The following is a 13,390-nucleotide window of genomic DNA, read 5'->3' on the forward strand; positions in this document are numbered from 1 at the left end:
CACATCTTTCTTATATTCTCTCTAAAACAGACTTTCTCCGAACACACACACACACTCAGAGAGCAATCAATTCTAAGCACAATTATATGTGTCACTCCCAGATGAGAGCTCCCTGGTGGCTGTGGCTTGGCTGTGTATGCGTGCGCACATATGTGTCCATCAGTACAACCAAGTACGGATGTATATTGGTGGTACATGATGTAAGACTGAAGGAAAAGTGGTGTGTGTGTGTGTGTGTGTGTGTGTGTGTCTATGCGCTCCTATGTGTGCACACTGTTTATGGAGTGATCAGTGACCTTGGTAAATTATCAGGTAGTGAGGAAGCAATCGGGCTACATAAAGCAACCTTTTGATAAAGTATGTGTAATTAATGTGACCTTAAGGATGAATCTGTTACCTTGTGCTCTCCAGGTAATAATCTGTGGGCGGCAGGTGATGTGCAGCTACCTGACTCAGGACATTGAGCTGCGGGTGGTGCAGCACTATGTGGGCCCTGACAGTCAGACGGTGGTCAGGGAACACTGCGACTGTCTGGAGGCAGGGGCCAAGATGCCATCCTATGTGCTGGAGGACGCTGAGATGACAGAGCTGTGTGTGAGGGCCCAAGGAGATGAAGACTGGTCCCAGGATGTTCAACTGGAGAGGAGGGATAAGGGAAGCAGCAGCTCTGTTGTACAGGTATCGGAATACAAGCAGACTTGGACTGAGACTGTGGAGTCACTACTACGTAACATTTAAGCTGAATATAGCCACAAGTTGGCCAGTGATTTTCTATTTCCCAAAGACCTGTCTAGGTGCTTTTTACTGTTATAGGCTACATTATATTATATAAGTATTTTTCATGTTTGATATGGATACCATATACAGGCAGATTGAAAAGCACACGAGTATAGACGGAGGTAGTTTCATTGCAAATGCAAGCTGTTGAATGTGCTGGTCAGACAAACACTGATAGACGCACACATTGCGTACACCACTACTTCCAGCTCATTCTCCATCTACACACATGTTTGAAGCTAGTGAGTGGACCACCAACTGTGGCCGGATCCTCTTCTCCTGGGTGGCCACAGTGGCAGAGCTTCCACGGTGCTACTCACAGTTAGAGAACAGATTGAGATCTTCCCCTCAGATAGGCTTACAAAGGCCCTCCAACCCATAACCAACCATGTTGAGAGGCAGAAAATACAGTTTATGCTCTCTCATAACAACACTAACCACCGACAGGAAACACTAGCTGATATGTGGGCACAGGAAGAGGCTTTGAAGGCACTTTCACACCGCTGGATTAGTGCCAGACAACCACTCCTTCACTCCACCCCTGCTGGTTTTGTTCTGTATTTGTCTCGTTCCCTGTCTTTGTCTGTCCCTCTTTCTTTGTCTGTCCCTCTTCTTTTGTTTTTTTTTCCTTTAGAGACCCCATGCCATTCTGTAGCTCCAGCTTCTGTGTGTGGGGCTGAACATCTTTGACTCCTCTCCAACCTCCTCTGTTATCTCTTCTCCTCAGATCAGCCATTCATTACACATATGGAGGGTTGGCTCCGACTGAGAGAGCTGCCTGGACTAGTAGCTGCGTCCTTAGATCTCTGTATCTCCGTCTGTCTCCTGCTATTTCACTCTCTCGTTTCCTCCTTTTCTTTTACTCTCTCGCCCACACACTGGCTCGCTCATCTGTCTTGTAGTTGTTAACTCCTCTTCTTTATTTACTTCATTCTCTGGCATTCAGCTTGTCCACCTGTTCCACCATCTAACTCTCTCCCCTGTCTCCTTCCTCATCAGTCTTCTGATTATCTGTATCAGTAATCCATCTGAAGTAACTCCTCTTCCTCATATCTCACCTTCATCCTCCCTACTCTTATTTTCAACAACTTTTTTTTTGCCCTTATCCTTTACTTTTGACAAAGTACAGGTCATCTTGACCTCATCCCAGTGGTGAGTGTTTTTGGTGGATCAGGCCTATAGAGTATCTTTTTACCAAAGCTTCACTCCCTCATCCTAACAAGGCTGTTTTTCAATGCTCACTGTATTAAAACTGTATGTTCGTTCTGTCTCTTTTCTCCACTCTGCTGTCCCCACCAGTAAATGAAGTCCCTAGTCTGTCATAAACTAGACCACTTGTAATGTGCCTTGGCATCCCAAGTCTTTAATGAGGAGCGAGGAGTAAATGGGACAAACACCAGTGACACATTAGGAGCGCCCAGCCTTCAGTGGGCACATTCTCAGCCTTTAAATCTTGCTAAGATTTAACTGCCTCTAATGGCCCATTATCTGGCACAGATAACAGCAGTTGTCAGTCGCCTCAGCCATGATATTGTGTTGCAGGGCTTTAGGGAGATTTAACTTTTAACTACTGGAAGAAGCCAAGAAACAAAGTTTTTTAGGACAAAACACGATAATGCGTTACTGGTGGAGGCAATAAACAGTGAGTGAGGGGCAACAAAGGCATCAGATATCCATATTTTACATGCTAACCACAAATAAATACAAACATGTTTCCCTTGAGTGCCCTTGATCAATCTTTTACTTATTAACCCTTTGCGATAATGAAAGGATTTGAGACTTACTGAAAACACCACATGCTCTCAAGCACAGAATGACTTCTCTATGAATATCTTTCTTTAAAACATTTTGATTTGGACAGTTGCGTTTATAGTTAATGAAACTATCAATAACAGCCACTTTGTCTCTTTCAGGTGCCTTGCTCCAGTGGTTCTTTGCTCTATGTGTGGTGTACTCTTATTACAATTGAACCTGACTCTCACATGCAGCAGAGAGTGGTGAGTATTCTGTGCGCACAAGCTCACATGCAGCTAGGTAGTTTAATTTTATATAGTCTGGTTGTTATGGCAGTATGTCTCACTGATGGTTGTTGTGTATGAATCCCCTGTTTCAGGTGGTTTTCAGTCCGCTGTATGTCATGAGGAGCCACTTGCCAGATCCAGTCATCGTCCATATAGAGAAGAGGAGTCTAGGACTGAGAGAGAGCCAATTGATACATGGACAGGGCCACCAGGAGCCCCTGTTAAACACTGAGGCTGACCTTACCCACCACCTCACTTTCCAGGCCAGGTAAAAAGAAACTGATCTGTTTGAGCTCTAATACATTAAGACCATCTACTACATAGTATTGCCCCATATTTACAAGGTAAGGTAGATCTACAATGTATTAAAAAATAACTTACTTATCTGCAAAATCATGTACAAAAATCTACATGACCCACAATACCTTTCTACACGTATCATGATATATTAAAACAACTCAGTCTGTCATCTGCCACTTCATCTGTGGCAGTTCTTGTGTTTCTATTCTCGCTATTTGCTCATAACCAACATGCTTGCAGATCAGCAGGACCAATTCACTGGACAATTTAGTTCTTTCAGTCCAGTGTTATATTATGTCATCAGCCACCAGCTCATACTGTGTTGCAAAGGACAGAGTCTGACTCTGGTCTTCTGTAATGGGTTTTTTATGCCTCCATTTAGCAAAGATGGAGAGACACCTACTTAAGATTCTCTCACACCACATTCTGGTTTGAGCCAGCATGAAGACATGATTCAGGGGAATTCAGTCACATTTCAGGGGAACAGGAAGTCAGCTTGACATAAACTAAGACACAGCTCCAATTCCAACATGTCAGGTTGGACCATAATTACACCTCATTTAGATACAAGCCCTAACAGAGAGCAGGTTTTTGGCCCCATATTGGCTCCGTGTTTGTCCGTGTGTGCGTGTGAAGATGATTGTGTGTGTGTGTGTGTATGCACACATGTTTGCGTGGGTGGATGGATGAGTAGTGTATGTGCACATGTGTCCTCGAATCTGTGTGTGGTCTGTGTCTGTCATTGTCTTGGTTAGCTATGTGCCAGTGTAAGTGTGACAGCGGCCACTTCATCATGGGCAGAGTCTGTCACATACATCATTACTACGCCTGTTTCTCTGTCCCAGTTTGTCAGTGTGTGTTCACACTTTCTCATATTGTCCATATCCTCTTGTAAGAGACAGCTTTTCAGTTTTTCACAGAAGGCTCCACTAAGCTGAATCAGTTGTCAAAATGTTTAGTTGCGGAAATGCCATTTATTTGTAATTTATCTGCAGGTTATATAGTCTAATAACATCACCATGCTACTACCTCCTGTGTCATGTGAAAACATATAAATGGCAGATGCTTTAGTCCAAAGTGTCTTTCAGGAACATGAGTGTTTATGTTTCAGTATGGGTGGCCCCGGGGGAAATAAATACCACATGTACATACAGTGTTGTTGTTCTTCCTACTGTATTTGTTATCTGTACATCTGTAATCTATGTTGTTTTATGAAAGTCCATGGAAGAAAAATCACCCCTTTGGTAGCAACTAGTGGTGATCTGAATAAACAGAGTAAACATTGAGTGTAATTGACTCCCCCTGAGAGAATTTTTTGCTGTAACCGTTGTGTGTTTAGATATCTGGTCACAAAGTTTGTTTTGATTTCAGCTGCCATAAAGGAACCACAGTGGCCATTCGGTGACTGGGGATATATTTGGCCCCTGTTGTTGTAGATAAATCCTTTTCATGTGCGCAAAAAGCAAGCTCAGAAACAACCAAGTGTCTTGTCTTTCTGTATTGCAACCACAATGCTCCTTGTGTTTACAAACCGTCCCCCGGCTAGACCACCTCTCACCGCACAAACTTATATATCCCCCTCCCTTGCACCCCCAACTCAATCCATCCCTCGTCCCATCCTCACAAACACACACACTACAAGCCACAATTGTAAATGCACCTACACACACATACATATATCAACATGCACACAAGACCCCCAACCCCAAACCTCTAGGACAGATCCAATATTGAATGTTCGTTGGTCAACAGCTCGTCTTTCTTTCCTGTAATTACACATACTTGTGGGCACTAATGGACGAGGTAGAGAGGAGAGCTGCGGTCTGCAACACAAGAGACACAGACAAGTCTTAACCAGAACCGTTATGTCCTGTTCTCCTCATATTGGCCACCACATTAGAAAGCTGAGGGTTACAATCAGAAGCCTCTTCCAGTTACCCCCTCAGGAACTGCACTGGATGAAAAGCTTCCTGTCAACACCTTGTCCCTCTACTCTGTCTTGCACCAGATCCATAAGCAATATCTCCTGTGTTCCTTTTATAGCACAATGAGCTCTATTAATAAACTACTGCTCTGGGGTAAGGGGGCTGCTTTGCTTTAGCCAAGTGGAACTGGATGCTGCCCAGACAACGAGAAGGAGCTATTACAGTGATTTAATTATTTTTTTCTTCATGTTGCAAAGCCATAATTGACCAGTGTCTGGGGCTGAGGTATCCAATAGGATTATTTACTGCTGTTTAGCTTTTTCTATGATCTTTGTGAATTAGTGTTTGTAAGGCAAGACTGCATGTCAGGAAGAAAAATCCAAAACAAAAGATGGATTCAACCCTCTACGAGGTTTCAGGGTAAAAGCAGAGTTTAGCTGGAGGTCAGTTTAATTGTTCTGAACAGAACAATGGGAATAGTCAGCTGCTGTCAAGAGATGTCTTGTTCTATAGTGAAATAAAAAATGTTTGAATTGTTTCTGGCATAGAATAAGTAAACATGCTTCCAAGCCAGATTTGCTAACAAAATATAAAGCAGTGGTTCACAACCATGTGCCTTTATGACCCTAAGAGTATGTAGGTTTTCATTTCCAGCACTCACTTATCACACCATCCACCACAGAGGAGGCGATAATCAAGATAAGTGACATCAGCTGGTACAGCGCCTGCTTGGATGTCTTGTTAGAGAAATCTACAAAGATTTTGTGTCTGTGCTTTGTCTTTTAGGGAGGATGAAGATGCTTCCCACTGTGCTGTACCAATCTCCACCAGTCTAATCAAACAGATAATGAGCAAGACTGGAAATGACAACAACTTGGAACACATCCTGGCTGACTTCTATGGCCCGAAGACCTCCAATGAGCCACCGTGGCCCTATGTGACCAAAGATACTGAGAGGTACTTCACATTAGTTGTTGCCTGTTCTGTGCCCTGCTTTTATGAGAATGTGTCTTTGTAATTAAAACGAATAGGAAGTTCTGTCTACAAAAAAATTTAAATCATAGTGAGTAAAAATATGTTAAATCTTTAGTGCTTTTTCTTTCATGATTAGTATTGAATGTCTTTTTTTAAAAATAAAATCTTGAGGAGCCTGTATGCACTTGATTAGGATTAACAAGGTGATGCCAGGATAGATAAATAATGAATGATTCACACTCACAACATCATGCGCGTACGAGCCTTCATCCCCTCAAGACACCATGACACCTCAGGATCCTTTGCAATAAGTCAACATCTATAATTCTTCTCCGTCTTTGTTATAGCACTTCTGCGGCAAGCATTAAATCTGGCTGTTATGATTTCATAACACAAATTTCATCAAGACCCACCAGAGTGTTTTTTTTCAAATAGTAGGCTTCATACTGCATCCCTCCTCAAAGCATAAAGTTGTGCAAGCAGGCCCTTTAATGAGGGAGGCTTCTCTTTATTGCAGACGCTTTGTTCACATCATAAAACCGTTAACTGCAAAGACAATGCAGAGCCATGCATCAGACGTTAGCAGGGATCCCGCTGCCTTCCCCACAGACCGGAGATTTAGGCTGTCAATCTGTCACAGTCCCACTTTCTCACACAAGTCACAGGGCCTTGCATCCAGTTAAAACTTGGCACAGCTTTACAGAGTGTACAGTGTGTATACTGTATATAATGTATGTGTGCACATGTGTGCGTATGCGGCCTGTGCATGAGTTTACGTATACCATTGGGCAGCACACATTCGAAGCTGTCCACAAATGTCACTCTGGGAATCATCTTTTGTCACAAAGCAATCACATCTTGATAGCAGCGGTAAAAGACCACATGCTCTCCCACATCTCTGAGTTAAAAAGAGTCCCAGTGGATCTGCTGGACATGTGAGCCATATGTCTGCCTGTGGTTGCCTGGGATTCTCTGCTCTCTATACATACGCAAATGCACACACGAGATTGTTGCCCAGCACATGTGCACACCACCGTTCACATCGCTCACCTTTAAATGTCACACGCATTGCGTCTCAGTGGAGGGCTGATATCTTGCGGTTTGGTGTCAGGTTTCTCTGCCAGTCAGGCTTCTCTCTTCCCTGCAATCCATCCCTGTGAAAGAAAAGCCCAAGGCCAAATCACATTTCCTCATTGGTTTGTCTGAAACCCAGAAATCGCCTGCGTTATTGTTCAGGAGCATGAGGGGGAAAATGGTAGAGTAGGAGAAAAAAGTGTCATTAGAGGATTAATAGCACTGATTACTATTTCTAAACACACTCAGAATTTGGACAGCAAGTGAAAGCCGCAGTTTAATTTGTATATTTTGTCTTAATGTTGATAACAGTGATACAGTTTGCTGTTTGGAGAGAGGTTTCTGTCTCCATGGCAAACGAACTGAACTCCTCGGCAGGGAGTGTGTAAATATTGTGTCTTAAAGGGGTAGAGGAAGTTGAAAGTGGTAAATGTTATTTTTCTTTCTCTGTTGTGTTTTAATGGCAAAGAGTCACCTCCAAAATCATTAAACAAACATCTTGTAGTGGTTGGGGGTAGGGTATGCTCTGGCTGCAGGCTGTGTGTGTGTGTGTGTGTGTGTGTGTGTGTCTGTCCAGCAGTGTGCTTCTCAAAATTCACACATCTAAAACCCTCAGCTCCAGGGTTGGCAGGTTTTGACAGAAGCTGCTTTCTTTCAGTTACCTTTTTGTGAGCTCTGTAATGTGATTTATGAGCCCTGCACTTTGCGTCCCTCAGCCTCAAGGTCGGTGTCTTATTAAGCTACACACTAAGTGACACACTGATTGTTCATCTTTACTAGATGTTTCATCTAGTAAATGATAATGAAAAACTATTCTCAGTGCGAACTTAAGCCCATTTTCAGAGCAAGGAGTCTTTGGGTATATGACAAGTTTGAGATGGCAGGTTGGTAGGCTGCGCAGAGCCAAGGCGGCCTTGGGGGAGTGGGAAGACCGGGTCGCCTTTGATGGCTTTGAACTTCAGAGTAAGTCTGAGAGAACTGTTTGTTTGGCTCTCTTCTGGCACTGCGCACTGTTTAGGGTTCACAAGACTGTGATTACCATGAAATGACTGCTGTGTCAGTGAATTGGTGGAAAAATGGTGGTGTGTATCTGTCTATATGCCTGTTTGTCTGTATCTCCATGTCCATGATCCCAGATGTCTTGTCATCTGTTCTTTGTATCTGATTGTATTGCATAACTTGTTTGCAGACCTTTTCTTGCTATGTATTTGTTTAGCCTGACTGACTGCCGGTGTGTCAACGGTCTGCATTGTATAACAGTATAAGAATTGTTTGTTTATATACGACCCATTTGAATTCCTGTTAAAGGCTGTATACTGCTGTTTGGCAGTGTGTACAACATGTCCATAGCCAAATAACATTAGCTGACAGGGGAAATTATATCCTTTCAGTAATCATGATTGAGCATAAATTAGTTTTATTACCAAGTTGATCTGACAGTAATGGTTGTTTATCAATACTGTATTACAGGTAGCTGCATATGTGTCTCTGTGTCTATATATGTCATTATAGCTATGTGTCTAGGGTGAAGTGTTTATGCACTCATAGCCGTACTGCAGTGGCCTAAATTAGAGAAAAGCCCAGAAGAGTAGACATTTGTTGAGCTTGTCTGCCTGCTTGTCCGTAGTCTTGTCTAGCCCAGTGGATAGAGAAATGTTGAGTAAGGTATCAACACTGTCAGGATTACATGTTTGACTGAGTTTGTGCTAAAAATTTATGCATAATTGAACTGTAAAGATCTAATCTTCCACTGGCTCAGGACTGATTTCTTTCTAATGTTGTTTTATCGTGCCACAGGTCATTGCTGGAGCCCCTTGCACAGTGGGACAGTCCCATGCAGGTAAAGTTATCCTGCTGGAAGTCCGGCCTGAACACTCTGCTGGTAGAGCTGCTGCCGTGGGCCCTGCTGGCCAACTACTCCCAATGGGACCTCTGGCTTTTTGAAGGAGAGACCATCGTACTGCAGATACCAGCCGGCAAGGTCATTGTACCTCCCAACTTCAAGGTAGGGTGCCAGCTATAGTATATTTATCCTGCAAAGGACCTATTATGACAACTTAATAGCACATTTTCTTAGACTTCCCCTGCCAGGTAAATGCACCATCTCTTCCAAACTCCATGCCTTCAGTTTGTAACGTAGGCTTTCTGTTTAAGACTTATAGTCATCAAGCCCAAATCAAGGTAATGATGTCATCGGGGTTATTTTCTCAGACTTTTTAAAAATCTCCCTCCACAGCCACAGAAGATACAACAGTTTTGCATGCTGAGTAATCCTCCTCTTCACAAGAAAACTGAACTTCATAGTTGTAGTATATATTGCATGAATGTCAACTTTCAAATGTTTCATCTCAGGTCATTTAGTAAAACCAAAGGAATTTTGCCAGTTAAAGTAATTCTGATTCTGAAAGACTTCACAAATTGTAGTCATTGTATGATCTGCAGTGTTCTTCCTATTGCATTGAACATGAATTTTGTCTTTAGGTGAAGAACTGAAAGTCTGTCTTTTTTGTGGCATGACAGCAACTAGCTCTTTCCTTTATTTCATTCTTGACTAATAAGCACAAAACCTGAGATCATTCGCCAGAACAATACTCCCTGCCTAAGTCTTTATCTGCAGCCAAGATCTGTCACCCTACACTGTGGGCATGTCTTCTCCTTGGCTTCTGAGATCACAAGGCAGCGTCTGTAGATGGTTTTTCTCCCTGTGGAACATAACACATACACAGATTTTTCTGCCACTAACCCAGGACTAAGCGGGAAGGCAACGTATCAAAGAACAAGTGCTGATATGGTTCAGCACAAAGAAACAAAATAAAAAGTTGTAAATGTGTAATAGCCTGTGAAATAGAAACAAATAAAGCATTGTTTCCATAACACCCTGCTTTCTATCGTGGCACATGGAGTGGAGAGAAGATTTGGTCTCTGTTGCGACTCTTTCAGAGTTGATCGGTTTATGGGACTGGTGTTTGATCGGCATGTTTTATTATGCTGCGGAGCTGCACGGCCAGATGAACAATCAGTGTGTCACTCAAGCATCTGTGGGACACTGAAATTATGTTCTAACAAAGCCAACAGTAATGGAAGATGTATATTCCTCAGTTCCAGGATTATTTGAAATGCTGTGCAGGGAATATGGACACTGTCAGGAACATTGTGTTGAGTTGTTGATAATGAATCCACAGTTGACCCTAGAATGTGACTGTTTCCAAAATGCAATCAAATGCAGTCAATTTTAATAGTAAATTTTGTCAAAAACAGTGATTTGATCTCTATTTCATTTTCTACTTCCCATCCTGATTGGCTCCCCTCCTCCTTGCCCTTTCATTGTCCTCCACCATCCAGGAACCCTTCCAGATTGGCATCTACTGGGCCCACACTAACACGGTACACAAGTCTACAGCTCTTAAACTGGTCCATGACCTGACTTCTCCTCGGTGGAAGGAGGGATCAAGCTCAGAGGTGGTCACTCTGGATGAGGAGGGATACGTAGAGGCCGACATCACACTGGGAGCCGTCCCTGGCAGACAGAAGGTGAGGGAAACAATGATCAAACTTTAGGGGCCTTCAGAAAGTCTATACTGCATGGTCTAAAAGTGCATTCTGCAAGTGCATTAGGGCGTGTCTCCTCTTTTGCTAGTTAAATGGCACATATTCTGAGCGCAAAGTATAGTCTCTAATTAATCGTAGGTGTGTTTTGTGCGAAACATGGATTAAACCAATCAGAGGCATCTCCCAGTCCCTTTAGAAGTCAGGCTATTTTGCTATTTTAATGGTAAATGAATGATGCATTAAAATAAAAAATTATGCTAAGACACAGAGTTTGGGAGGGGGGGGTGGGGGTGATGTGGACGAGCGAGAGAGAGGGAGTGCGAGTGATATAAACGCTTTCTTTGATCATAAAGCCTTATGTTACTCTACAGTTCTGTGGTTTATCAGTGAAGTGTTTTAACTGCACTGCAGACTGTGGGCCCTGATTCCCTAGTGGGAGGAACAGCCTGCCTGATCTTCCTAGGAGGTTGGGGGCATTGTATCCCAGTGGGCCATGTTCAAAGCCTGTAGAGGCGGCTGGCAGAAGGAGGCCTTTCGGGTTCGCTCCTGAAGCAACAGGCAGGTACCAGGAGGCCAGAAGAAGGGTTGCAGCTTCTTCAGTTGCTGAATCAAAAACCTGGATGTGGGAAGAGTTTAGGGAGGGCTATGGAGAAGGACTTTCGGCTGGCCTCAAGGAAGTTCTGGCAAACCATTGAACAACTCAGGAGGGGTTAGCATTTTGAGGGACCCAGCCAACACGTCCTCTGTTAGAGGAAGCAGAGTCGGAAGACTCAGGGGAAGCATCACCCATTTCCCTGGCGAAGGTCACTGAGGCAGTCAAGAAACTTCTCTGTGACAAGGCACTGGGTGTGGATAATTGGGCAAAGTAAAACAAGAAAAAGGCAACATACTAAAATAGAGTACTAATGGTATTCACTAACAAATGTTTTTTTTAACTTTTTTAACAAAGAAGTAATACAATTTTAGGTTTTGCATGTTATCTGTGGAAAGTCAAAGGATTTTACATTATCTGTGTTCGGTACAATAAAATATAATGTAGTTTACGTGTGTTTAATACTGTGTAATATTTATAATTACTGCAACAACGTATCTTTTATAGCGGGCGACTCAGTGTCTGTTGTTTCCTCTGTAGCTGTGTCAGTTCTGCGTGTCATCCGTGGTGAGACACGGCATCCAGATCCTACACATAGAGGACAGAACGATTTTTGTCAACAACACTCCTTACATGATACAGTACAGGCCTCTGCTGACTTACCATGCACTGGGAACCGATGACCAGGTAAGGTGCATTGCTGCTCAAATAAACATGCTGTCTCCTCTCTCTGCGCACAGAATGAATCACACTGTTTTCAAACCATCATGCACACAGAGATGCAATATAAACCTCAGTAGTGTGACTCCGAGAAAGTTTCCCAAGAGTGCAGAGGATTTCTTTTTTGACTTAATGAAATAACGTCAATCATGTCAACTCTGGGTTATTTTGTACATAAAGGCATACAGAATCTATTTATTTTCATTTTTCTCCGCCGTCATGTAAAACAACTGCTTGTGCTGGCATAGTGCTGGAACCTATGAGATGTCTCAGGCCATACAAGGCTAATATTTCATACATCACAACACCTGCTCAGTCTCTTAAGTCCTCACCAGCTTAACATCTAGCTCCAGCTTTCTATAAACCACTGAAATTGTGTAAATCCTGGGCCCATAGATTCAATTTCTCACTCCTACCGCATAACCATAAGGGCTGAGTATGTGTTTGTATTTTCATGTATGTGTATGGCCCTGCATCATGTCTTTCCTGTCCTGCTGAAGTTTCTAAAGCTTCATACACAAAGTATATTCCCTATGCGCATTACTCACACACATCCACCCTAGCACTTCCACACATACTCATTGCTCGAATGTAGTAAGCCGTTTTCCATCAGATCATGTTGCTCCCCCTTTCTCCCTCCTCCGTTCTCACCATGTGGCAATGGCACTTCATAGGGACATTAGACAAACACCCAGAATTGGATGCAGGTTTCCCTTCTCGCTTTCATCTGCTGCTTGTCCCCAAAGAGAGCAACAATGTGATGATGTCATTTAATGAGCCTTCTGCCTCTTAAAGAAGGATGGCAGAGCTTGCCAGTTGCCACTAATTGACTGAAAAAACTTTTTTTTTTTTTAAAGCTTAGAAAAACGAAATAGTGGGCAATGGGCTTAACAATAACACAGACCACAAACTAGGCTAGGAATGCCTTTCTAGTTGGTCTATTCATCATGCTTAGTGCCTAATCCCTGTAGTCCTCAACTACTCGCTGCTCACTGGCTGCTAAACCAGCACAGCAGGGCTTCTCTGCTACCAATTTAGCGCTAAGCTCAGTGGGAGAAAGAAGAGAGTACAATAACAATGTGGTTTTACCATGTATCTTTTGTTGTAATCACTTGCATCTTCTTTGCTCTGTCTTTCTTTCTTGGCCTTCATGTCTTATATCATTTTCTGATGCAACTTTCGTCTTCCCTTTCTTCTCATTTGCTCTCCTCACCTTCATTTTCTTTTTTTTTTTGGTCTCTTCTCTTCAATTTTTCTTTTGCTTTTATGTTTTTCTTTCCTCACCTGCTTTCTTTCCTTCCTTTTATTTTACTTCCCCTCTCCAACTTTCCTCTACTTTCCTCCCTCCTGTCCTCTCCTCTCCCGTCTTCCCCTATTTTCCTCTCCTTTCCTTTTATGTCCTCTCCTCCACTCTTTTTTTTTTTTTTCATCTCCTTCCCTCCTCTCTTTTCCTCTTC

The 13,390-nt window shown here is 42.9% G+C and overlaps 1 protein-coding gene across 2 annotated transcripts in view; it reads left to right on the plus strand.

The window, feature by feature from the left end:
- Nucleotides 1-13,390, plus strand: part of LOC123969008 (vacuolar protein sorting-associated protein 13B-like) — a 324,425-nt gene that overhangs the window by 295,959 nt on the left and 15,076 nt on the right. For both annotated transcript variants that reach the window (XM_046046088.1, XM_046046087.1), the window contains exons 48-54: nt 412-678; nt 2,691-2,774; nt 2,891-3,066; nt 5,810-5,980; nt 8,870-9,077; nt 10,415-10,603; nt 11,754-11,900. In XM_046046088.1, the coding sequence (XP_045902044.1) occupies nt 412-678; nt 2,691-2,774; nt 2,891-3,066; nt 5,810-5,980; nt 8,870-9,077; nt 10,415-10,603; nt 11,754-11,900 (1,242 nt within the window). The remainder of the gene's footprint in view (nt 1-411; nt 679-2,690; nt 2,775-2,890; nt 3,067-5,809; nt 5,981-8,869; nt 9,078-10,414; nt 10,604-11,753; nt 11,901-13,390) is intronic.

This window comes from Micropterus dolomieu, linkage group LG03 (genome assembly GCF_021292245.1).
Source record: "Micropterus dolomieu isolate WLL.071019.BEF.003 ecotype Adirondacks linkage group LG03, ASM2129224v1, whole genome shotgun sequence".
NCBI classification, from domain to species: domain Eukaryota; kingdom Metazoa; phylum Chordata; class Actinopteri; order Centrarchiformes; family Centrarchidae; genus Micropterus; species Micropterus dolomieu.